The 27,368-nt window shown below is 32.4% G+C and overlaps 2 protein-coding genes across 9 annotated transcripts; one reads left to right on the top strand and one right to left on the bottom strand.

Annotated features, from left to right (window-relative positions):
• The first annotated feature begins 6,811 nt into the window (after positions 1-6,811).
• Positions 6,812-13,289, top strand: LOC112738357 (protein LAZ1 homolog 2). Of its 8 annotated transcripts, none has more exons than XM_025788775.2 (9): positions 6,812-7,125; positions 7,848-8,055; positions 8,402-8,458; positions 9,150-9,258; positions 9,691-9,875; positions 10,090-10,178; positions 10,828-11,077; positions 11,884-12,117; positions 12,917-13,289. In XM_025788775.2, the coding sequence occupies exons 2-9, from the start codon at positions 7,906-7,908 to the stop codon at positions 13,106-13,108; spliced, it is 1,266 nt and encodes a 421-aa protein (XP_025644560.1). In that variant the 5' UTR covers positions 6,812-7,125; positions 7,848-7,905; the 3' UTR covers positions 13,109-13,289. The 8 variants fall into 8 exon arrangements, with proteins under 8 accessions (XP_025644560.1, XP_025644557.1, XP_072068064.1 ...); XM_025788772.3 differs by having other exon boundaries at positions 12,914-13,289; XM_072211963.1 differs by lacking the exon at positions 6,812-7,125 and adding an exon at positions 7,459-7,568 and having other exon boundaries at positions 12,914-13,289.
• A 3,466-nt stretch (positions 13,290-16,755) lies between these two features.
• LOC112738356 (uncharacterized) lies at positions 16,756-23,173 on the bottom strand. The gene is made up of 13 exons (XM_025788771.3): positions 22,586-23,173; positions 21,645-21,803; positions 21,332-21,544; positions 21,148-21,240; positions 20,942-21,058; positions 20,558-20,827; positions 20,072-20,228; positions 19,813-19,890; positions 19,329-19,429; positions 18,619-18,789; positions 18,351-18,425; positions 17,875-17,970; positions 16,756-17,305 (listed from the first exon to the last, which is right to left on the bottom strand). Exons 1-13 carry the CDS (start codon positions 22,973-22,975, stop codon positions 16,958-16,960), a joined length of 2,268 nt encoding a protein of 755 aa, XP_025644556.1. The 5' UTR covers positions 22,976-23,173; the 3' UTR covers positions 16,756-16,957.
• Positions 23,174-27,368: the final 4,195 nt, after the last annotated feature.

Genomic DNA, 27,368 nt, shown 5'->3' with positions numbered 1-27,368 from the left:
ATATTTACAAAATACATATCAAATAACGAATATTATGCGATCTACGTGTAGTCCTAATTTAAACTCGGTCTATTAATAATTTTGAATTACTATATATCAATAAATATAAAGAACAATGCACTAAGGAGGATCGCTATCACTAAGAATGAGTCTTGGAGATTCTAGTTGATTGCCGTGGCCTTGTTGAATTTTGTGTACCTCAAATTACTTAGATAATTGTCTAGACTCTATATTTGTGACGCTAAAAGAGGTGACATAGATAAGATTGAAATAGGATTGTTACGGTGGCAAGTGCAATTGAGAGTAAAATTAGATAATTAAAAAGAGAAGCACCTAGAGATGGTGAGAATATGGTGAACTCATATAAGGATCTAGGTGTGTCTAATGAGAGAGGAGTTTAATTGTAGTTACTCGGTCACCATAATTGGGCGAAAAAAAAAATACATAAAAATTGATATAAAAAAGTGCAATTGAAGTTAGGTAAAGTTGAGAATTTTTTATATCATTAAATATGAAAGATAAATATATCAATATTAATAAGAGATATATATTCTATCCAGCTAATTAATTCAATATTTTGTTAACATTTGAATGATTTAAGAATGCTAATTTTGCTATCTATGTTTTTTAACAAATACGAATTGAATAAATAATTTTCTAAAAATTAAATAAACTAATATTTATTTTAAAAAAGTATTTGCTTTATTCATATCTAAATTATTAGCTGCAAGTGTTTTCTTATCAAAATTTTTAAGGAAGAAGATAGTCTAAAAAAATTTAAAAAACACAATGAGTTTACGAAAAAATTACATATCTAATATGTTTACTCTAATTATAAAATACATGTTCAATTCTATATTTTATTTAAAGGAATTAATTATGGTCTTATCATGACACAACTTCACCATTATAATAAAAATTGGTTGAAAAAAATTGATGCTCTCTAATTTGACAGAAACTTTGAAAAGGAATAATGTTCTATTCTTGAATTTACTTAACTCTTTTCAATTATATAAATTTTAATCCTAATATAATTTAATGACACTAAATTGATAAATTTTTATAAATATATTTGTTTAGCATTTAATTAGATATACTATGTGTCATATAATATGAATTAATATTCTATATCATTAATCATTTACAAAAACTATTAATTGAATGATTAAAGAATAAAAATAATTAATATATAATTTTTGAAGAACTATTTTAATTAATAAAATATTTCAAGGACGAATTTAAAGAATAAGACATCTTTTACGGACTAATTTAAATATTATTCATACTTAAGTTATAATATACATAATTACTATGTAAAAATGATATTTTTTACTACTCTCATTATATATTTTATCCTAAGCTCTGCCGCAAAAATATTTAAATGTTTTCTACCAATTATTTCATACACGATGAATAATGTATAAAAATCCTCATCAGTAATCTTTAAATTTAGTGAATACCTATAAATAGTGAATAAATTTATCATCACAAATCTCATTTAATAAATACTAATATGCACCTTTGAGTAAAATTCTTTGCATTTGGGACATTTGTAACCATCTCTTTCGTCTTTCATAGTTAAAGGATAAACCTTGGAACTCTTCTACCACCAAGAAGAAAAATTCTTCACTACTTCAATGGTCACACAAACTGTCTTTTGAAATTTGGTAGTTTAATAAATTAAAATAGTGTCACTAGATAATTAAGCTATTTGCAAAAATCTGGAATACAAAAATTTTAGAATGTAATCAAAATATATAAAAACCTCTATAAGATCTTTAATATGAAAAATTATTTTTGTACTAAGTCGTATTCAAGAATTATCTTCCAGTAAATAGAAAGTTCTTTTTTCGATTGGTGTAATCTGTGTTGTTGTCTCGATTTCAATAACCATTATCCTTTATTCGAACAAAATAAAATTAGCATTACAATTTTAAAGATACAATCATACAGAGCAATATATACATTGTAATTATAACTTTTAATAAACCAAAAAAATTATACATTTTGTCTAAATTTTTTAATTTCTTCTAAATCAACATTGATCATCAATATAAAATTATGTGTTATATTTGAAACGCCTATTTTTGCTTGCATAACAAAAACAATAATAATATTACACTTTATATATATATATATATATATATATATATATATATATATATACATGGATAAAGTATTAAATTAGTCCTTTAGTTTGGGCGTAATTTTATTTTGATCCTTAAGATATTCAAAAAAGTTTTATTTAACTTCAATTTAATTTTAATATAGTCCCACCGTGATGTCAAAGTTAAATAATTAACAGAATGTTCTACATGACAGCAGTACAAGAACAAGATCGATAATGTGGAGAACAAGCATACAAGTTCCAGAGGCACAAAATCAACCGTAATGTATCAATACATTTATTTATTATATATTCTTTTTATAATTTAAATTATATATTTTCTATAGAACTAAAGAGAATGATAAATAAATGTATTGATGTATTCACAGTTAATTTTGTGCCTCTAGAACTTGTACTTGTTCTTCAGATTATGGATCTTGTTCTTGTACTGCTGTTATGTAAGATATTTCGTTAATTATTTAACTTTGACCTCACGGTGGGATTACAATGAAACTAAATAAAACTTTTTTGGATTCAGATAGAACACTTTAAACTTTAAGGACTAAAATAAGATTGCGCCCAAACGTAAGAAACCAATTTAGTACTTCTGTATATATAAAAAGTCATAAATTGCAGCAATATCATACGATTGTAATTAAAAAATTATTACACTTTCAATATTACAATTATAATTTTTATGGGATAAGATTATGATATATGAAATAAAAAATCAATCATTAATTATAATTGTATAAATTTATATAAATCATTAATTAAGATTATTTATAATTTTTTATTAAAAATTATTAATATTTATAATTAGAATGTTCCGCTTTTATAATTATTATTTAAAAATCATAAATCAATCATTATTTTTTTTATATAAATCAAATTGTAGTAGTTTATTATGAGATATTAATGTGTCCTTTACTAAAATTATACGTGTTTGTTAGATTTTTTTATTTAAATTAATTATTAATATTACTGTGTATTCTATAAATCAATTAATATGTTGCTGGCGTCATTTAAATTCTTTTGTGAAACTTAATCCTAATTATATATTTTTATGACATTATTACAACCGTATGATATTTTACTATAAACAATTAAAATATATTACAATTATAAAAATTAAGCCCTGACATAAAAAAAATTTGCTTATCCCATTTTTATAATTATCCCGTATAAAATTTTAAAATTAAAATTTCATTCATAAATTATAATTATAATTAAAAAAATTTCTTTAATATGATATTATTTTTTTTCTCCACACTTTATTATTAAATATTAATATACTAGTATTGCAAGTCTAAATTACAGTATTTATTGAATCTTGAAAGAAAAAGAAAATAGTTACATATTTTTCTGATTCAATTTATTAAATATATTATGTATTAACACTAACAGTATTTAATACGTATTTTTCTAATATATCAGTATGAACAAAAAAATTGAAATGATTCATTTTTTATTGACCATATTTACGTGACTCCTTCTTAAAAGATATTTTATATATGTATTCGTTCAAAAGATATATTCCAGTTGATTCCTCAATCGCAAAATTTGAGAAGACATAAACCTTTCCTTCTTCGAGCTTATTTTCAAACATCTTTATCAAATAATTCTTGATGGATCAATGAATTCTATCGTATTTCAAAATAAATTAAATATAAAAACTATTAGCATCTATAAAGCTATTAAATTGCACTGTCTTTGCCTTGTGGAAGGTGTACGTATCAATTAAAATTATGAATTAAAAATATTTATAAACTAAACTTAGCATCACTTGAAAAAATTTAGAAAAAAAATCAACTAATCTTATCAACCATTAGAACCATTTTTATATAAGTCGTCTTGGTATTGTCAAATTTGGAAGAAACTTTCCATAACCTTATAATTCTTGCCTTTATTTTTCATACTTTTTCATTGCATAATCTACTATAGGTGATAGTATTGATGGGATCGTAGATAGTAGACATTAGGTATGAAAAAGAAAATAATAGAATAAGAACTATATATGAATTATGAATAATTTTAATTATAAATATAAGAAAAAAATTATTATTACTCATTATATATACTAATAATATGCTAATACACTACAAGAAAAATGTTGAGTACCGTCGGATTTACCGTCAGATTTAGCGACGAACGTTAGCAGCAATATTTTCGTCGGATTAGGTAGCAAATTCGTAACCCTAAAATATTACCGCCGGAATAACATTTCAGACGGTAACGTCAACGGTAATATTTGAAGGAAAAAAAAGAAATTTTCGGTGCGCTCACTATCGTCGGTTTTATTGGCAGGAAGATCCGACGGTAATAATGTTCAGTAAAATACTACGTTTTTGGCACACGAAAAACGTTACCGTCGGATTAATCCGACAGTAAATCTGACGATAAATGCTCTAAATGAAAATGCAAACATCATCTCCCCATTTCGAATTTCACATACTCTCTCTTCATCTCCACCTCTCTCTCATCACCGCTACCACCTCTGTTCCCTGCCCCCTTCCCGTCATTGTCGAGAGCACCGCCGTCGTCACCCCCTTTCCGTCATAACTACCCCCTCTTTCTTCTCCTTCTTCCCCCGCCTTTTTCTCTCCTTTGCCGTCACTACCGTCTACGGTCACCACCATCTGCCGCCATAGCAACTTTGACGACGACCACTGCAACATCCACGTCTTCTCTTATTTCTGTTGTTCTTCATTATAGGTTCAATGAACGACTCTTTTCTAATTTATTTAATTTTAGTTTAATTTAATTTAGATTTGAGTAGAATTTTAATTTTAATTTTGAATCGGTTTTAAAGTTAGTTCAGTTTAGTTTTCTAATCTTAGTAGATTTAGGTTGATTAAGTTATGTTTGATTCAATACATTAAGTTTTGAATAGATGAAGTGTTTAAAATTGTCTAATTGTGGTAATTACTGCGTTGACGACTGTTTTGTTGAGAAATTGTTACTGAAATTATTTGATAATTATTTAATTTTAGTTTATTTAGTTTAGGCTTCAATAGAATTAGAATTTTAATTTTGAATCATTTTTAAAGTTAGTTCAGTTTAAGTTCTAATCTTAGTGTATTTAAGTTGATTAAGTTATGTTTGATTCAAGAATAAACTACCATTTCTACCCATAAAAGTTGAAAACGCTGACATATCTACCCATAGAAGATAAAAATTACCATTTGTACCCATAAAAATTGACTTTCGCAAGAAAAATTATCCAAACCCTAAATAATTACATAAAATCCCCAAACTACCATTCTCTCCACTACTATCATCTCCTCCCTCCTTTCTCTCTCTTTCTCTCTCTCAATGTTCTCAGCCACCCAATTCCAACATCAACCACATACCACCGTATCACCCTCCTTCTCCGCCAGCAACGTCGCCCTCCTTCTCCGCCAGCAACGTCGCAGACCTACGCCGAGCCCAGGAGCACCGCGCCAGCTTCTCCTCGCCACCATCACCATCGGCCTCAAACCAGAGCCTACTACGTCAGAGACCCTCCTTTTCGTGCTACCTTATCGCCGCTATAGCCAACCCTTTTTCCCCTCTTTCTGCGTCGTAGAACCACGACCGTCGTTGCCTGATCCCTACCGTTGTTATATCTACCTCTCCCCTGATTTCCTGTTGCTTTGTTCTTCATTACAGGTTCTGATCTTGAATATGAGAAATTGACGAGATCTGAACCAAAATCCATCTCCTTGAGGAGGCCGGCCCTGTCGGCAATTTTGAGGCCTAAGAACTGTAGCGAGCGGGTAGTGTGGAGTTGGCAGACCTGCTCCGGGATCACTGCGATGACGTGGGATAGGGATTCCAGCTTCTGGGCCTCTAAAGGTGAGAGCTTTGCTGAGAAGCCGTGAAAGACAGTGTCGTAAGTGTGAAGGACGGCGGCAGAGGCGGCGGTGGTGGTGGTTTCAGCTGCAGTGGCATGGTTGATAATTGAAGCGAGAGAGGATTCGTACCAATGCTTGTGGGTTGGGAAGATGAAGAGCTTGGCTTCATGGTGGACTTGCACCATGAAGGTGTTCTTTTTCTCCGGGGAAGCGGCAGCAAGTGTTGCTGTGAGTGTGAGAATGAAAGAGAGGAGGGTGTGGCAAGGAGCCATTGGAGCAGCGGTGGGGACTAAGTGGGAAGTAATGGTGAGAGTGTGTTAGAAAGGGAAAGAGGGGTGGTGGTGGGATTTGAGATAAGAAAGGGAAAGAGGGGCTCGGGTGGTGGCTGGATGAAGAGGGTTAGGGTTAGAAAGGCGATTGGGTGAAGGAGGTGGTGTGGTGGTGAAGATAAGGGTAGTTTAGGGATTTTAGGTAATTTTTTAATGTTTGGATAATTTTGTTATGCGAAATCCATATTTCATGAGTACAAATGATAATTTTTTTTTTTATGGATAAATATGTCAGCATTTTCAACTTTCGTGAATAGAAATGATAGTTTACTCAAAAATACATTAGATTTTGAATGCTTGAAGTGTTTAAAACTGTCTAATTATATTAATTATTACATTAATAACTATTTTACCGAGAAATTATTGCTAAAATTATTTAAAATTTACATACATAAATTAATAAAATCTATTTTTTTAAATAATTTAATATTTATACTAGCTAAATTATCTATTAAAATTACTAAAAAGTAAAAACTATTGGTACCAAAATTTTCTGTCAACTTATTTTATAACGAAACAAGTGACAGATGGCCATTTTCAAGGATCATGGTTCATGGAGATCTTTTTTGTGGCAGTGTCTCATGCCAAGACTCACCGAACTCACAAGCTATACGTGTTGCCCTCTATAAATTGTCCAACATGAAGCGCAAGCTACACGTGTTATTTTGTGGAATTGCGTAGTACAGTATCGTAGCAAAACGTGTCAATCAGTTACGAACTTGAAAAGATACTGTTGGATTGCATGCATAAGCATGTTCGCCGTTGTTGCTGCACTTGCAACCATTTCTTGAACATTTTCTAGTGTCTAGTTTTGAACTGTGGATTACAGCGTTTCTCTTGTCGATTACATTAGGTCAGTTATTCTTGCATTTCCTTTTATCTATTTATTTATTTTAATTTTGGTTCATGGATCTAGCATTCCTTCCCTAAGTTGCAATTAATTCTTTAATTTTGTCGTGTTTTCCGTTATGGAAAGAATTTCATTCCAGCTATTAGTTTGAAATTATAGCACGAATTTCAGATTTGTTAGATTTTCTCGTCCCAGCAACAAGAAGCTATAAAATTGAAATTCACTGACTCAATTCCCATACCCGAGAACAAGGAAGCTATTTTGATGCACGAAAAGTTCAAATAATTAGCATTTAAATAACCGCTATACTTTAATGGAGCATAACATTCTAGTGACGTGTAGGGAGTCATCAACTTAAAGAAAGAAATAGTACGGTGAGTACACAAACCTAGTGTTCTGTTCCTCATTCCAAGCCAGTTACCTGGAACATAACGGGTACCCCATATGTAAGTATTTTATGCGGAAAATATACATATGACGTTCTGGTATATATGCAGATGAATTGGTATGCGATACGCTATCTAATTGGTGAATTCATGTAATTATGTTCCAAACATAGCATTAGGATACTGAAAAAGAATTTTACTATTTTATCTGTCTCATTGAATCTGCATTTATGTTCCAGAGACAGTTTCTAAATACTACTTTATTGCATGGGGCTTGAACACAAAATTGGAGTCCATATTTTATCTACCTTACACTCCATCTGTTGTTGCATGCTTTAGTGACCAGAAAATCAAAGCAAGAAGAAGAATTTGCATTGTACGGGAAGATGCTTGAAGAATGGCACCCTACAGTATCTCAAACTATGAAGGAATATATAAGAATGTTCGCCTGCCTGCTCTCATAATTGCAGGGTGTTGTGTGCTTGTAGCTCTAGTGCTTTCCATTCTTCTCATTTGGCAACACCTCCGATCATATACGAATCCCGGAGTGAGTAATTTTCTCATTTCATAGCAGATATGTTTCTTTTAATGAAGTCTCTGTCTTCTATTGTATTTAAACTTTTCAATATAGGAAGGGAGAGCCATCAATTTCGTTTCTAAAATGATCAATATGCTGACAATTTAACCCCTAAAGATGTATTAGATTCTCTAAACATCTCTTTATGGACCAAATTTGAAGTTCATTTGAATATGTAATCCCTTGATGATCAAGCATGCATGAATAACTAAGAAAGTAGAAGGATACAGCACAATGATTTGAGTTATTTGTTGTTGCACCTTTTGTGCTTTAGTAACAATTATGGCTGACCTCGAATTGGTTTTTCGGTATTCAGGAACAGAAGTGGATTGTTGCTGTTATTTCTATGGTTCCAATTTATGCTACAGAGTCTGTAAGGTTCTATTACTCTTAAAACACATTTCCTGTTTCTTTTTTGTGTTATTTGGTATCCAGTCATACATGCGTGCACACACATTTTATGGTAGGCTGGTCCAAGGTGTCATGTATTTTGAGTTTTAATGTGATATATTCTACCTTCATTGAAAAATGGACAAATCCATGCTTTCTTGTTCTTGATTGTTTTTACCCCAGTGGTAGACTGATAGCCGATATTCACCTTAATCCAGCCTATAGGTAGGTAGCTAAGGGAAGTGGGAAACTACACCTTAAAAACTAGCTATTAAAAGGGAAGAACCACTTTTTATATACAACATCAAACATCCCATACTACCTGATGCAGGACTTTGGACACCCCATAATACCCAAGTCTAACAATATACTTATAGCATATCATAATTAATATCAGAAAAAACCTTATGATTGTTCTTCATAAATTATGAACATTTTTTTAACTCAATAGGGGTAGGAGCAGTGATTCAAGAAAGAAAAATATGTCAGAAGCATTGAAGGTTCATGTTTAACATCTCTGAATTTGGAAGCTATGAAATTGCATGGTAATTGACATTGATGTATGTCCTCAACTTCTCATCAGGAGAGTCATGTTGATTGGTAATCAAATCTGTACATCACAGTAGTGATATGAATAATAGCTCAGCTTCTTTTCCTTCTCTCTGATTTTTCAGATTATATCTTTGTGGAATCCACGTTTATCACTCGCATGCGACATTTTAAGAAACTACTATGAAGCCTTTGCACTGTATTCTTTTGGCAGATATCTGATTGCTTGTCTTGGTATGTTTCTATGTTTTGATAGTTTTGCATATCTAATCTGCATTCCAGTTAAACATGAAGCTTTCTTAAGATTATTTAAGAAATCTTCATGGTGTAAAAACATAATAATTACTTGTTAGTCTGTGGCTGAAGAAACCTAATTGTTAAATTCCAACAGCAATTTTTTGGCACATTTCTTTTCTTGTAGATTGATCCATTTTTTAAAAAATTTTAATCAGGGTCTTACACAAAAAACATTTTTGTAAGAAACCCATAGAGCAATTTATTTTACAAAATCTTGAGTTGAATTGCTTAAATTATTATATTTGACCTTACAAAATTAGATTGATGCTTAATGAATTATCTGAAAGCTTTGGGGAAAAAAAGTTAATAGATGAATTAAAAGTCTGAATAAAAATTTTTCTCACTTAATTTTCAAATAAAAACTATTAGGTGGAGAAGGAAGAGTTGTACAAGTACTTGAACATGAATCTGAAGAACAACTTAGAAAATCCTTGTTGGATGATTCAGATGCCACTCACCACATACAGCAAAGATCATGTTGTAACTTCTTTAGGCGTCCAAGCACACTTGGAAAAGATCTTCTCACCATAGAAAAATTCGGGCTTGTACAATATGTAAGTGGCTGAAGTTATATCATTAATGTTAAAGAGTGGTGATATAATGACTATTTTTTTGGGTATTATTCATTTGGGATTCATGACCTCATCACCATAAAATGGAATGCGGCTCCCACTTTATCCTATTATAATGACTTACGACTGAAGTCTCAAGTTAATATGGGTTTGTTGTGGTTCCAAAGGGACTCTAATTCACTTATATATAGTGCAGATGATCCTGAAGACAGTTTGTGCATTCTTAGCATTGGTATTGGAGCTGTGTGGTGTCTATGGTGATGGAGAATTCAAGTGGTACTATGGGTATGCTTCTCATACAAAAGTGTAATCAAGTATTTGCTTTAACATAGTGTCTTACATAGTCTATGTCCCTACCGTGATAAAAGACATTTGGTTGATAGGACAATGAACATGAATACAAAACCTAGTTCCCGTGCTAGAAGGGATGCAAATTTTCGTGTCTGCCCTTTGAAGGACAAGGATTAAAAGGGAAGCACTGGACTGATTAATGAAATTGCATTGCTAGCATGGCCTCCTTCATTATTTCATATTCTGATTTTTCTCCATTAAATAAAATATTACTATTTTAAGTTATACCCACTATAACCAAACACGATAAGAGAGACAAATTTTGTCTGTCCCTATTGTTTCTGTGTTCTAGAATAGGAGCCACGTGCAGTCATGTAGCTTGGGTATGTTTCGCTCATAACCATGCATCTTTATTTTAATTAATTATACTAGGTGAGCGGTATTAAGAAAATTCATCTTAAAGTCTAATTCTCAGGCACTTACATCTAATCAAATTATTCATTTGGGATGATCATTCATGTAGTTAGCATCAAAGGAGGTTTATTTTACTATGCAATAATACATTATTGAATGTTTTGTAAAACTATTTTAATTTATAATCTATACATATTAAAATGGTAATATGATATCACATTTTATGCAGCTATCCATATATAGCAGTAATATTGAACTTCAGCCAGATGTGGGCATTATTCTGCCTTGTGCAGTTCTATAATGTTACTCATGAGAGGCTTGAACCAATCAAGCCACTAGCAAAATTCATAAGCTTTAAGGCTATAGTGTTCGCTACTTGGTGGCAAGGCGTAGGTATCGCACTACTGTGCACATTTGGAGTTCTACCCAAAGAGGGAAAATTACAAACTGGATTGCAGGATTTTTTAATTTGCATAGAGGTATGGATCCCTCTTTCTGCTATTAATATTTTGATTTTATTTTTCTAAGACAATTTTTTTGGACTTACCTACCTCTACTGAACCAAACCATGTTATTTATAGACTTGAGTTGATCCACCATAGAGTTAAAGCACTTTTAGGTTGTTTCTTGCAAGTGTTTCAGTATAGAAAATATAGAGATGAGATAGAAATAACACAATTTATCTTCATTTCCGTCTCTAGTTTTTTAATGGAAAGAAAAGAATAAACACTCAAATTGGTTTCTAAGAAATTTTAGATCGGACACTTCGGTCCTTAACAAATTTTTATTTTCTAGAAGTCTTCGATAATTACTCTTGTTGGACAAATTGGTCCTTCCGATGTTTTCAATGGAACTTTTAATATGCCTGTCTGACAAATAAGTCCCTAGTAAATGTAGAGACTAAAAATTTATTGGGAGTTAAAGTATTCGATTTAGAATTTCTTGAAGACTAATTTGGGAATTTTTTCAAAGGAAAAAAAAAAGAAGAAATTACATCTCAAGAGAGACATTTTATTTGTTTCTGCATCTGTCATCTGCCTTTTCTCCAAACAAATTTGTGTGTTTCTGTTGTGAGATGGTTATCAAATGGGTATTGTTGTTGGTTTTCTTCAACCACAAGACACGATCTCATAAAAGAAATCAATTGTTTATTTTTTATTTAGCCTCAAAGACAAAGAGGGAAGTGATAATCATTTTTTCCTGAACCAAAACTGAGCACAACCTATGATATTTGAACTTATGACCCAAGAACAGTTAACTCATGTCCATGGTGCCAATAATGCAGATGGCAATTGCAGCGATTGCTCATGTTTGTGTATTTTCAGCAAAACCATATCATTATGTTCCTGTTTTTGAACGTGGGGAATTCAGAAAGGAAACAGTAGAAGCAACTTTGAAGATAGAGGAAGGGGGCAAGGAGAAAGAAGCTTTGGTCAAAGAGACAACCACTCAAGTTGAGGCTCCAAGAACAAGCCTCAAAGAGAGTGTGCAGGATATTGTTGTTGAAGGTGGTCAAAGAGTAAGTTCATTGCATAACATCAACATAAATTGTGATTGATATCACTCTTGGGTGTGTGTGTTTCAGCTTTTGAAAAAAGATTTTACAACTGAAAACAACTGGGAGGAGGAAAAAAAAGCTGAAAAATATTTCTATGATAAAGGAAAAAAACTATGGTCTGCTTTGTTTGTGAAAACATTAAAAACTAAAGGTAAAAAAAATATTTAAAATTGAGCCCCCACCTTTTTCGTTTCTTCATTTTTGATATTTTCTATTGGGGGGTTGGCAAAGAAAACTTTCATGTTATTATGTAAAAGCAACGGAAAATTCCATTATTGTTAAATTTTATTCATGTTCATGAATCTTAAAGAATTTTATGCTTTTTATTCACCAAATTTGGAATATAGAACACACTATCTTCCTTTTATAAAAATAAGTTTGAAACATTTTTTTTTACATTTTGATTATTTAAAAAGGTTTATCCAAATATATGAGAACTATTTAATTTTTTATTTTTTTAATTTGAAAAAAAAAAGTTTTTTCTTGGTATAATAAGTTGGAACAAAGGCACCCTTAATCTATTAATGTATTCGTTTGGAGCATGTTATAATTATATTACAAAGTTTTTTGGGTGACAATAAAAATTAGCTCAGAATAGTCTAAGTTTTTCTTATTTTGTATTTATTAATTATTACTAAAATAAATAGATAAATTTAGATGTAATAAACATAAAATTATAGATGTTAAATTAAAATAAAATAATTTTGTGTTATATCTTTCTAGTATTACTTTTATATAATTGGTACTTAACTAAAAGCAGGTTGTGAAGGATGTTGTATTGACAATCAATCAAGCCATAGGACCTGTGGAAAAGGGAGTGACCAAAATTCAGGAAACATTCCACCACAAAACAGTGGTTTCATCAGATGAGGAGGAAGAAGAATCAGATATACATAAGGAAGTAGTAGAAGAAACTCTTACAGGGGAAGGGGGTGAAATTGCAAGAATGTAATTATGAGGATTATAATTAAGAGTTGACTTGAAGATGGCTCCTTTTTGCAATATAAAGATTTCATGTTTCATAAGCAGGTGCTTCAATTTTTGCTAAGAATAGACTGGATAAATACAACAGTAAACTCTTGAAGGTTATTATCACTTATTTTTTTATAATATCATGATTTTTTTGTTTTTTATTTTCATTGTATGGATATGTAGAGAATACAAGTGGGATTGTCAAATGACAATATCCATTCACTAAAATCTCTCTCTACCTTGTATTTAACGGTCCTTCAAGATTTCTAAAAAGACATATTTATCCTTATTTAAATAAGTTTTTCATTCTTGATTTTTCTTTTGTTTTAATATTTACAAAATTTCTTTTTTTGGATTTAGTGCAATAAAATTTGAAGTATATCTATTTTTGTCATTTCATTACTTAACAAAGAAAGTTAACGAGAATTAAAACTAGAGTAAAAGACAAATAAATCCCTGATCTTTTAAAACGAGGACATTTTCGTCCCTCAAGATTGGAAAATATATTTCGATTTTTCACGTTTTAAAATGGCTGACAATTATATCCCTCCATTCATTTTGGGCAAAAATGGGCAACGGAGCCAGTTGACATGGAGGGGAAGAGAATGACGTATCCGTTTAACTTGCTGAAGTGGATTGGGACAAATTATTAGCTGACAAATTCATCTCTTAAGGCCAAAACGACGCGGTTCTTCCGATGAATTCAATATTTCAGCACTCTTCTTCACCACCGCGTTCAACTGCCGCCATTATCACCCTTCTTAAGGCCTGCAAGACCATTCATCATCTCTACCAAGTCCACGCCTCCATCATCCAACGAGTTCTAGAGAAAGATCACCTCATCATCTCCCGCTTCATTTTCCTTTCCGCCTCCTTTGCTGCCACTACTTCATATTACACCTCCATCTTTGACCGCGTCCTTGGCCCTTCCCCTTTTCTCTGGAACTCCCTCATCGAAGCCCACACCAAAGGAAGTTACTTTTTCGACGCCCTTTCTGCTTTTATTCGCATGAAGGCACATGGGTCTCTTCCCAATAGATACACTTACTCTTCTGTGATTAAGGCTTGTTCAAGCATGTGCAGATCCTGCGAAGAAAAATTGCTCCTTAGCTCGACATTGAGGTGTGGGGGTTGAAGGTGATATGTTTGTTGGAACTTGTTTAGTTGGTATGTATGGGAAATGTGGAAAGATTGGTGACGCTCACAAGGTGTTTGATGGAATGTCTGAGAAGAATGTAATTTCATAGACGGCGATGGTGGTTGGCTATGTGAAGGTTGGGGATATGGTGGAGGCAAAGAGGCTGTTTGATGAAATGCCTCAGAGGAATGTGACATCATGGAATGCGATGATATGGAATTTTGTGAAGGTGAGGGATTTGGGCAATGCTAGGGTAGTGCTTGATGCTATGCCGGAAAAGAGTGTTGTTTCTTTCACGATCATGATTGATGGCTATGTAAAGGCTGGTGACATGGCTACCTCAAGATTCTTGTTCGACCAAGCTCCGGAAAGGATATTGGTTAGCTTGATGTCGGCTTCTTCTCAGTTGGTTGCGTTATATGTATGTACCATGTTCGGATATACCACTTCAATCAGACCAAGAAGGTGATGGCAAATTAACAATTTGTGTATTTAGTGGTCCCAATTTAGTGTGTTTGTGTGTATATTTCAAGGTCAGATTCAAGCATCTGGATGATGCTTTTGATATATCGAATGATCTCCAACATTTATGCTCCCAAAAAATAGTGACTTAATTCTTGGAATGCAATTTTTTATGGTATTGCACAGGTGATATATACACGTATAAGGTTGCTGCTTCTCTCGAAAAAGCCTTGCAGGTATTACTGTATGTGTTAGGATTAGAATTAGTTTAAAACTCTCAAATTTAGGCCTTCATTTTAGTGCTAGTGTTTATATATATAGTCTTACATAAATATGGTTAGGGAAAAAGTGTTATATTCCTGCATTGCAGAGATTTGAGCATGTGTATGGTGACATTGTGAGTGAGGTCATAGATGTCAATGAATTAAGGTTCTTGGTTAAGCATATGGAAGGTATGGTGAGGAAGATAGATAGGTATGTTAGTAACACTAAGAATTTGTATAGTGAAATGGAGGTTTTGAATCAATAGGAGCAAGCTATGAACAAGTTTTAGAATAATCAAAATGAGGAGAGTAGTAGGGTCTTTGAGCAGAAACTTGCATGGCAGAGGCAAGATGTTAGGTATCAAGGACTAATTTGTCCATTAAAAATTTGTTCAACATCCACATCAACAACTAAAACGGACACCTAACACTCTACTCTTTCAGGTCAGCATGTTCCGTTACCGTTTTGAAGCCCAACTCGACGGAGGGATCTAATTGTCACGCGTTTTAAAACGTGAGGGATCAAAATGTATTTTCCAATCTTAAGGGACGAAAATGTTCTCATTTTAAAGGTTAGGGACCTATTTGTCTTTTACTCTTAAAACTACGTTTTTCAAAAAGTGGATAATATATGGTAAGATCAAAATTCACGGTTAATTTTAGTCAAGACAATCTCCTATCCAGGAAAACAGTAATGGTATGTCTACAGTTATATGTAGACAACTGTGGAAGATAATTTGTAACTTCTGTCAATTACTCCACGTTATTTGCAGGAAATTTGTAGCTTTAGTTAAAATAAGAGCATAACCTAAAAACAAGAGTGAGGTTTTAAGAAAAAAAAATTTTTTGAGTTATTTTTTTTAGAAGATTTTATAAAAAAATAAAAGTAATTTTGTGTTTGGGTATTTCATGTAAAAAGATCTTTTTATCTATTAATTATCTATTAATTATGTATTGGTATAATAATATAAAAGTATTTTTTGTTAATTTATTATATGAAAAATATTTTTTTTAAGAAAAAAAGATCTTTAAAAAAAATGTAAATTACATCTTCTCAAAAAAGATGTTTTAATTTTTCTAGTGTTTTTACTTATACTACTAGAAATTTGTCAAACACACTAAAAAAAAATTTATTAAAAAAATATCTTTTCTTTTACCAAGATAATCGCGCCCGAACAAGCACTAAATGTAATCTCTAATGCCTTGTATTTTTCCAAGTTCTTTACAACTAGTTGGAGAAATACAACTAGTTGAAATAGGATTTTCTTGTATTTGTAAAAAGTAAAAACAGTGACATGGTTTGCTCCTCTGAAAAGTATACATGTACAAAGGATTAGCATTTTTACCTTTCTAAGAGTGAATATGTTAGGTAAGATTAAGAAAATAACAAGTTACATCAATATATTTGATGAAAATCCTATTTGCATACTAAAATCAGCTACTATATATTTGTGTATAAATATATGTGTAATTTAATTTATTTTTAATGTGGCTAATACATATTCTACCTTAATAGCCAATTTTAGTGACTGATTTTAGTGTATACCCAGTATGGTTGGATTAAAAATGGATTTATGACTTTCAAATCTAGAAGAACTATTTAGTCTTCCCAATTTTGTTGCTAGGAAGAATTTAGAACTTCACTCTAAATATGATTTCTTAGGCACTAAAAGGAAAACGATATAAAAATTGCAGGTTTTCCTTTAATTAGCTTACTCTAAAAAGCAAATAGGTGTAAACTAAATAATCAGAAAAAAAAGGGACTACAAAAAGTAGGAGTAAAGATATCTTTGACAGAGATATCCTCCTGCCAAATTCAATTTCTATTGCAAAAATTCAGGCCTATGCTCTCATAAAACCTACAAAAACAACTCTTTGTCAAAGGAAAAAAAAGAAAATTGAAATCTATGACTCTCTGCATATACATTTTCTTTATACCAACATTCAACAAATTTTGAAATTTCAGCTATCCATCCATATCAGCACAGCACAAATCTACACAACAGCTAAAACAACTGTAACATCCTATGCCAACACAAAGCTGAGTAATTGCATTTGCGAATTGGTGGTTTATCTTGCCACAGCACTGGACGCAGCACATGCAACAACAATGGTTGCATAGTCTACCACAACAATGTGATGCTGCTAGAACAAGCAGCTCCGCTTGATCAGGCAACCTTGGTTCTTCGCATCCCGGTTGAACATTCTCCATAGTTCTGGTCAAGTCGCCAAAGCCGATACCCATGTTTGGGAGCAAGATCACAGGCTCCCCTTGGATGTTTCTTCTTTTCCTAGTGGTGTACTTTCTTTTTAACTGTTTTACATTATTTCCAAAGACTAATTAAAAATGGTATTAATTTAGACAGACATCTGATTAGGATGTGTACACTGTTACATTTTGCAAAAATATTTTTACAACTTGATTCCTTTTATATAGTTTAGAAAGGCCAACAACTTGTTTCAATCAGAAACTACTTTATTTAGTGTTTAAAAATTTGATTATTTTATTAAAATTTATACAAACTTGAAAGGTGATTTCTCAAGTAAAAAAATTAAAGAAACACACCCTTAGTCTTTTAACGAGAAAAAGAAGAGAGCACACACTTGGTCTCTGTTACTATGGACTCAACTCTATGACTACCCTAGTAAAATATGTAAATATTAATAATTTCTTAAATATCAATTTTAGAAAACAATATATGTAAACAATAATAGCTGAATATTAGATTACGTGCATTCAATTATTAAGACAAACCAGCAAACTAATCTAGGGTGTTTGTTAAAAAAATAAAACGACGATAGAAAATTAGTTAAAAAAATATAGTAGTTAGTTTATTAGCTAGAAAGGATCTCAAAACTTCTAATATGTACTTGTCTCCTAACCTTTGCTTTGTGCTTGCTCTTTGCTAGGTCATGCCCAAGAACTGTCATACCTGTGTACTCAGACATAAATCCAGTATCTAAGCTCAATTCTACAACCTGGGATAATAACTTTTTGTTAGAGAAGGGAAAAGAGAAACAGCTTAAAATCTAAGATACATAACAATGCAAAAACTTAAGGTAAATTACATTGATCTTTTCTAAGGTTATGTGATATTAGACTACACCCCTTGATTTATCATATTTACACTGGCCTCCATCAATGTTATGATTCTAAGGGAGGTTACTATCATGTTTTACAAAATATAAGAATATATTGAGTGTAGTATTATTTATTATACATTACGGGAGGTTATGTTATGGTTTTTAAATCAAAGGGTGTTGTGTGTAATATCATCAAATCTAAGAGATTTGCGCGATTATCCTACTTTAAAGTCAAGTACATTGTATTGGACTGAGTATAGAAAATAATAACATACCTTTTGTTCTAATTCTTTATTTTCCAATAGCCATGCTTTTGCAGTCAGATAATCTATTTGATCTCTTGCACATAACTAGAAACAATGAATTATAACAAAGGAAACGAAATCAAAAAGAGAAGATTTGTGAATCACAGAAGGACAAAAGAACAAAATGATGGATGAAGAGAAAAGGTCTGGATCCAAGTTTCACATATCTCATAACATTGTGATATAATACTACAAGACAAAGAAACTTGAAATGTAAATATAGGGAAGAGATCATTACCTTTTCTACAGGCAAGTCCTTAAATTTCCGTATCTTCACATCTAAATCAAAATTATTGAAATCGGCCAAGACACCTTTAACTTTAACCGTTTCTGGAAAACGTCCCTTGTAACTTCCAGATAAAACCAAGGGACCCGTTGATGAAAGATCCGGAGGATGGGAAGGGTACAACTATAAGGTGAACATCACAAATAAGCCCATGAATTAGGGAAAATCGAAAAAAACCGACATAAAAATATACTAAGTATACACAAAAAACCAGCCACCAAATTGCCAAAATTGACAATGTGCTCTTCTTTTCTTTTCTTTTTTATATAATATTTCTCTAAAGAAGAGTTAAATAGAAGAAAGCATGAAAAAAATTGAAAGTACTGCAATATGAGTCCCTAAGCCATTAACTAACTTCAACATTAAGATTGAAGGCTACATGAAAAAAATGAATTATTTTCTTCTTTTTTTTTTTTTTTTTTGTCTCTGATAAATCCGAACAAGTCGCCTGGCATGTTTTATTTTATTTAATCAGAACGATAAATTCAGGATCTGTAGCAAATTATTTCAACAATAATAGATATGCATATAGGAAAACTAGGACTAAGGTAGAAAAACCGAAGCAAAAGTGTCAATCATGAGAGACAATTTTTGAACCTAATGCATATTGGTTACATTTCAAAGTGAGAATGGGAATAAGACAAACACAGTAAAATGTATACCTCAACCTTGTCCCAATTGTCGAATGTCTCCACTGTAATATTAGCAAGAATGAGAGAAGAAGCTTTGTCAAGCAACTCCTGCATTCGAAGCTGAACAGTATCTGAAATAAATAAATGCAGATCAATTAGAGTGTCACCAAATAAACATCTTAAACACGAGCATCTCTATAGAGCATAACAATAATACTATGCCAACTAGTTAGTGGCCAACAACAATATTAGTTACTATTCTTCTACATCAAGTAATTATGGTTAAAATCAGGGCAGCACCTCTTATGAGAAGATAATGCAGTTATTTCATGGTAGAGTCAACAATCCGGTGCTCCAAATAAATGCAAGTATTCATGGTAGACAATGCAACTACCCTAAAACAATCTAATTGCTTGTTACTATAGAACAAACCAAGTTCACTTTGCTTATAACATAGAGAAAGATAAAACAATGATAATGATATTTACTTTTTAAGTTAGGATTCAGAACTTGCCTACATCCAATGCGGCATCATGTTGGCCCCTTCCAATCGCAGCAAGCATCCGCAAGAAATATTGATTGCAGAATGGACCTAGGATTTAATGTAGTTTAGCATCTGACATGAAAAAGAGAGGGAGCAAAGAATTCCTATAATTGATGATAACTCAGAAGTAGTGGAACTAAAAGCAATATCTTGAAATATCAATTTCAAAAGGATGCATAACACTCAGTTTTCGGATACAACCTTGCAAATGAGAAAATAAAAGCCTTACCTATTCCGAAAGTGTAAATTCGAGGAGATATTGCCTCTTTTTTAACCATCCTTTTCTTTACCATATCACAAATTTGTCTCTCATCTTCGACTGTTCCATCTGTAACTAGGAAAACTATTGGAACTGAACTTCGACCACCAGATAACATTTCGATTGCCTGAAAGAGATGGCAAAAAAAGTACATACAACACAGCTCTACCCCGTGAAAGTGAATAGAGAAAGAACTACCATGATCACAGTGATGTCGTAGCTAGTCTTAGTGTACATTTACATGAAACAGAATTTAACAAAGGGGTTCTCTATTCATGGAGTTGAGTATACATTGATTTGTTTGTTCAACATGCAACACTTCTGGTGGTAACTACTTATCAATAATCTTTATGTTGAACGAGAAGATTAGGAGTGTAGAACTGGAACATCTATTTAAGATAATAAATAAGGCTAAGTAACAACACCACAAGAAAAAAAGGACTGAATATTAGTTACCGTTTTTAAGGGATTTGAAATATTTGTATCACCTCCTGCAACAAAGTTCATGTTAATCCACTCAGTGGCCTTTTCAATGTTATCCTTAGACGCCAATTCCAACGATGATGAAAATTGGTAGCTCTCTCCATTAAATGCTATAATACTAAATGAATCATCAGCATCAAGCTTAGAGAGAGCAGCTGATAGGGAACTCTTCATGTCCTCGATTAACTTTCCCCGCATGCTTCCACTTATGTCAATAACAAATACAATGTCCTTTCTGAATACCTAGACATTTAGCAGGACCAACCATGAGAGAGGACAAAAAATAAAATAAAATAAAATAATTACAAAATTCTACATACAATACATGCCTAAAAAGTTTACAGATACCACCCCGACCTTATAACTCTGAAGATTTCCTGGGGAAAGATACATGCAGAACACCTCTTTTTCACCAAAATCTCCAGAAGATGGAGATTCCAAAAGAACACCACCATTTATTTGACTTGAAGGGACCTGAAAAGGTACAACATGTTGATAAGTATAACTTTTCAATAGCTGAAGCTACACATAACAATGACATTAATAGTGGCCATGAGTCTTACAATATATGAAAACCGGAAATCACTTTTTGTGAACGAGAGAACATTGCTATCATAAGTGAAAACCTTGGTCCCTTCATCACTGTGCCTCTTTTCCTGTACATTCAGAGAATAGAAACACACACAGTTAGCAGGTTGTACATAACATGTTAGCTGTAGTAACACAAAAACAGAATAGGACATGTACCTTTAGAGGATGACTCATTTGATGAGGTTGAAACTCATTTCCAGTAACGGCATTCACTTTTACTTGCATTGCTTCTTTTTTGGACATTCTTTTCCCAGCAGGGTTGACGAAATCAGGAAAGGTAAATGGCACTAGCAAGGAGAACAGATCATTGCGGCATAGTATATTCTGAGACCATCTAAATTTAACCGATATAATGGAACCACCATCGATCTATTATGTGCAAAACATCAAACATAAAAAAAGATAACGGACAGTAGATGGAATAAGAGAAAAATAATAACCTGCATTGATACACATACCATATTATTACCTGCGGTATATCAAAGGTAAATATGTGAGGCTTGAGAAATCCTCCATCCCGAGCTTCCAACCAATTCTCCTTGCGAATGTCACCTTCGAGATCAACTAGTTGAGTAAAATAGTATTTCCTGTTATTGTTAACGCTAACCTCCGCACCTAGAATTGAACCCTGTTAGCCAAATAGTATCAGAACACAATATCTACATCACATTTTAAACATTATTGAAATGCATCAAGTTTTAGAGTGTGTACTATTACAAGTTGTAAAGACATTCATTAGCGGCTAATTCCACAATCATGTTTAACAAAATATTCAAAATATTGGTGGCCAACTGTTAACATGCTTTGAATTCAACTGCAGGTGCTAAAATTAAGAATTTGACTCTAAAGTAAGGATGCGCATGATTAGATTAATTTCACTTTAGCCCCTAAATTCATGTGCACCCATAAACTTTAAAAATGTGCAAATACACCCTACTTTTTCCAACAACCTAAAAGATAAGTCAAAACACTAACTATCTCATATCACTAGCTTTTTTCAACAATCTAAAACAATTGTCAAAATTCACTTTTCCTTGTTAAGTTTCATAAAAGGAAAATTGTTCCAATTTTTATTAATTAATGAGTTTTCCTCTGAAATTTCTCATTAGCAACCGCATTCTCAAAAATTGTGGCCTTGTGGGACTCCCCATGATCAAGAAAGTGTGACCGGTAGGGGACCACAGGAAGATTCAATCAATGATGAAATTTTCTGAACAATATCCATTCTCTTATTAAGAAAATGCATGAAAATAAGTTTTTTTTTTTTTATTTAATATCATGATCAACTAAGCATCGACATTTCATAGCTAAATATTTAACGGAACACAATCGTGTAATGTTTCACATTTCCGCCATTATTTTTCATAATGGCATTGAAATGGTAACACAAGAATAAGATCGATGACTAACCTGCGCACCCATGGGAACAGCGATGCGGCAGTCTGAGCTGCGGACGCTGGAGACGCAATGGAGGCGCCACGTGCCGGAGAGCGTAACGAGAGCGGTATCAAGGTAACATTCGGCAACGAGCTCAATGGCGTTCATCTGGATAGGGATAAGGGCCGGGGGGTCGCACCTGCCATGCACGTGAGGCTGGTAGCTTGGGATATCCGGGTTGTCCACAATTGCAGGGTCGTTGATCACAGCGTATACCATTGGTCCCGTCGGAAGGAACCCCGTCTCCGACTTCGTCATGGATGCCGGTGGCTTTGGCGGCGCCACCGCACGGTCGTTGCCGAAGTAAATGCGCTTGGCCAGGCGGAGGCCGTCCTCCACGGACCTCGAGAACTCCTCGGCCATAGCGGAAGCAAGAATGAATGAATGTGTGTTGGGTGGTGGCGGGAAGGAGGAGGAAGATGTTGAAGGTGAAGGTGAAGATGATGACGGAGAGGTGGTACGGTGGAGAGTCTAAGGGATGGTGGCGGGAGGGAGACGCAGGGTCCCTCTCTCTCTATATATTTGTGTGTCCCTCTTCCTAATTTTCCTTTCTTTGTTTTCTTTTTATTTTTTATATTTATATTTTATTTGATTTCGATCTTTTGATACTTTCTTGATTTTTGTGCCGTTAAAAAGGTGTCCCTATCAGAAATATCACTTAGGCTCAAGGGGGAGAGGTGGGGATGGGAGTAGATCCTCTGCTGAAAGAAAAAAAAAAAAAAAAAAAGGGTCCATCTAGTGTACAGATGCATTTTGGTACAGATTTACAGATTTTTGTTTTTATTTGGTTTAAAAGCGTATCACTAAAAATGTTGCTTAAAGAGAAAGTGTTACCCTTAATCGTTAACTTGGTTCTGATACCAATTTTTAACTCTTTTATGTTTATAATGTGTATAAATTTAAAGATATTGTCTATTATTACTAGTATTTATAATTCTGATTTCATTTTTATAGTTTTTCAATCTTGTTTTAGTTTATAATATTCTTTTTTGCATGGATTATTGTTTATAAAATCTTTTATTTGTTTGTCTTTTTCTTTAATATATTTTTTCAAATCTTCAAAAACTTCTTTTATTTCTACACTTTCTGTTGTTTCTAAATATTTTTTTAATTTTTCAACCTCATTCTCCATTTTTTCTTTTAACAGCTTTAATTCTTTTAAGTCATAATATGGTTTTCCAGGCATTTATAAATTTTTTAAGTTTAACTCCAACTTGTTTATATTTATTCTTATTTCTATCCTTTTTATTATAAGGTCATCAATTTCGATCTGAAGATTATTTAATTTCCTTTTATACTCCTTTATTTTACTTTTTAATTTTTTCGCTCTTTTTTTTTATTTTATTTTCTGGTCTTTCAATCTTTGTATGCTTCATTATTTATTTTAGAATTTCTGCAAATTCTATCATTGTTTCATCACTTTTTTCTAGAGATTCTATTAATTTTTCTAACTCTTCAACTTCTCTTTTTAACTTGTCATAGATTATTTTTAGAGCTTTAAATGCTCTTTGATTTATTTCAGAGAACTGCAAATAATTCAAACGATTTTCTCTTTCAAAGAGCTCTTGTTTCTTATCTTGATAAGTTACATATATTTCTTCTTTATTTATTGTCATAATTTAGTATTTAGGGTTTCATTTAATTTTTCGACCTTTTTGTTAATTCTTTTATTTCAGAATCTTCTTCTTTAATCTTTAACTTAGATAAACTTAAAGGACTATTAATTTTAGATTCTCTTATTTGAAAATTTGATGAAACCAATTTTCCTGATGGTTCTTTAGTAATAGAACTGAGTTTTCAATAGCTTTATATTTTGATATTTCTGTTTTTACAATTTTCTGAAATAATTCATCGACATAAATTCTTTCTCTGTTTTTAAATATTATACTATGATGGCTATTTGTTAAAGCATAATTTATTGCATATGTAATTGAAAATGGTTCATCATCTTGTTCCATTAGATTCTTTCTATGAAATTTATAAGCCAAACTTACAGATCTTCCAAGATTTTCAGTTGATAAAGGTATAGCATATCCAAGATGGGCATTAAATTTAACATTTACGTTTGCCAAATTTCCATGAACAATTCCAATTATTTGATCTATTGGGTCATCAGTAATTCTTTTGTCATAAATTGCTAAACTTATTGGTGAATTAATTCCTTTCATATATGTAGATTTGATTAAGACTTGTATAGTACTAATATGAATCCATCCAATTTTAGATCTTTTTTGTTGATCCTTAATTTTCTCAATCTGTTTACTCAATTCTTCATTATTTATCAAAGCTATTTCAAGTTCTCCATTGGCAGATTTTATTTTTATAGGAGCTTCAAGTTGAATTTTTCCATAGTATATTATATTTTTTCTGTTAAAAACTTCTTTTAAAAGATTTTGTTTATTAAAATTTTCATTTGATTTGAGATTTAATTCTGTTTTTAGAACAGCCTGCTTTTCATTATCTAATAAAGCAGTTAATCTATAATAATCAGATTCTTCTGTTAATTCTAAACTTTCTAAATAATTCATAATTGAAAGACTAGAATGAAGATGTACCTTTCTGGAGAAAAACTTCTTTTATTCAGTATATTTTACATAAGGGGTTTTTATCTCCAGAGGGGAGATTGTAGATACTAACTCCAGAGGGGAGTTTAGAACTATTTTTCCCTAAGGGGATTCTTCCTCAGACTATAGAATCGCCTCGGCAGCTTCCTCCTTGCTCTCCTAGCATATGAGTACTCTTAGCCTCCTGCTTCCTATTGTCTGATGCATTTACAATTGCCTAAGCAGCCTATTTATAATAGTTGGGTTTGATGGACAATTCCCATCCTTACCCTTCTTATGATATCATTGCTTACGTCATTGTTTGTTCTCTTTCACCAGCTACATTGTTGGTGCTCTATGACCTAAGTGCTTACGTCACTATGCAATAATGTTGAGAGATGCTTCAGATGTGCTGTCCTCTTCTTTTATCATGTGACCGTCAGATGTATTGTCTTCTTCCTTCATCATGTGAGTTGATTCCGTTTCATTATTGCTTTCTTCAGATATCTCTGAGGCACATAGCTGGCACTTGTGGTCTTCTCTGTCTTTTATCAAATAGCAGAGATTCCTCTTTATCCCTTCAGGGAGCTTTTCTAAAAGTCCAGATAAGTTGTAGAATGCTGATTCAAATTCTACCAAGAGTCTCATCTCTCTTTCTTCAATTTCATTTCTTTTACTAGACACAAGCAGAGTATTTCTACTTTTATAATTAATCCTTGTGTGAGATTCCTTCGTTACTTTTTGAGTTCTTTCAAAGACCCTTGCTAATGTGCTGGCTAGCCTTCCTTCATGACTGTAAATTGTTAAATCTTGAATCTGATCAATTGGTTGAAAATTTCCTGGGAAGACGGACATGAATATTACTTGGTGTGCTGGAACCAAGCATTCTTCTTCTTCATCAAAAATAGGTTGACTGTTTGTAAATTTTAGGGATATATCCCTTGGATTTACATTGTCAATCATATTTTTAAATCTCTTTACTGCATCAACGAATCCTGCAGGAAACTCACTAATAATTTTTAGATCATTAAAAATTAAGATTGTATCAATTAATCCATACTGGAAAAACTGATAGGTGTCAGATGGGGAAGCATCTGGAAATATAACCAGCTTTGTTAGCTGTTCTTTGGCAACAGGATAATATCCCAAAATTGCCATTTTTTCTTCAGTCCAATTCAGGACTATGTTAAGGGTTTCTCTGAGATTAGATCTACAGACCCTTTTCTTTTCCTTGATTTCAGCCCTTGTAGGAATGTTTCTTATTATCCCTGTTCTCTGGGTTTGAATTGGAGCTTTATCTGCTCTTTTTAGGGTTTGCTCTGGATGGAGAGCTTCATATTCCTTGAAGGATTTCTTTGCCTCTTCCAGTGTTAGGAACCCTCCTTTATGAATTATCTTTGACTGGTGTGTGAATGGTGCTGCTTTTTCCCAGGTATCATATACTCCTTTCATGGGGCCATTATAAATTACATAATATTTTTTATCTTGGGTGGATTTTTTAATGATTTCAGCAATTGTTTTATTTTCTGAAATTTTTTCTTCACCTGATTTGTCCACCACGCTTAGCTGGCTGAACTCTGATGGTTTTGCTTGTTGTGTTGATTTCATTGCTTCGATGGCCTTCTTGAGAGATTGGATCTGTGTCCTTATTTGCTGACAATGCTTGCATTTTTCGAGTTCTTGCTCATATTTTTGAATTTCTTGATCTAATGCGTTGTAGATGAACTCCATTCTCTTGTTAATGTATCTGCAATAACATTTTTGTCACCCTTAATATATTCAATTTTTATTGGATATTGTAACAAAAATAATTGCCATCTTACCAATCGTCCATGATTATAATCAACTTTTAAATTATATCGTATGAAACCTGTTAGGTAACTTGAATCTGTCCTTAATGTAAATTCTCTAGGTAGTAAATCAATTTTTCATTTCTTAAGAGATTTAATTGCTGCTAGAGTTTCCTTTTCATGAGTGGTATATCTCTGTTCTGTTGGAGTAAAAGTCCCTGAAATATACCTGCAAAGTAATTCCTTTGGGGAATATTTAGAATCTAGTGATTCTTTTTCTTGTTCCAAACTTTTTATAGCTTTCTTAGCTTTTAGACATCTTGACTAGGTTATGTCTGAAGCATCTGTTTCTACTATTAAGTAGTCATTTTCTTCTGGAATATAAAGTTCTGGAAGTTTTTCACATAATACTTTAATCTTTTG

This window comes from Arachis hypogaea, chromosome 13, assembly GCF_003086295.3.
Source record: "Arachis hypogaea cultivar Tifrunner chromosome 13, arahy.Tifrunner.gnm2.J5K5, whole genome shotgun sequence".
In the NCBI taxonomy this organism is placed as follows: domain Eukaryota; kingdom Viridiplantae; phylum Streptophyta; class Magnoliopsida; order Fabales; family Fabaceae; genus Arachis; species Arachis hypogaea.
The sequence above is the reverse complement of the archived record's forward strand: the minus strand, read 5'-3'. Positions and strand labels throughout refer to the sequence as shown.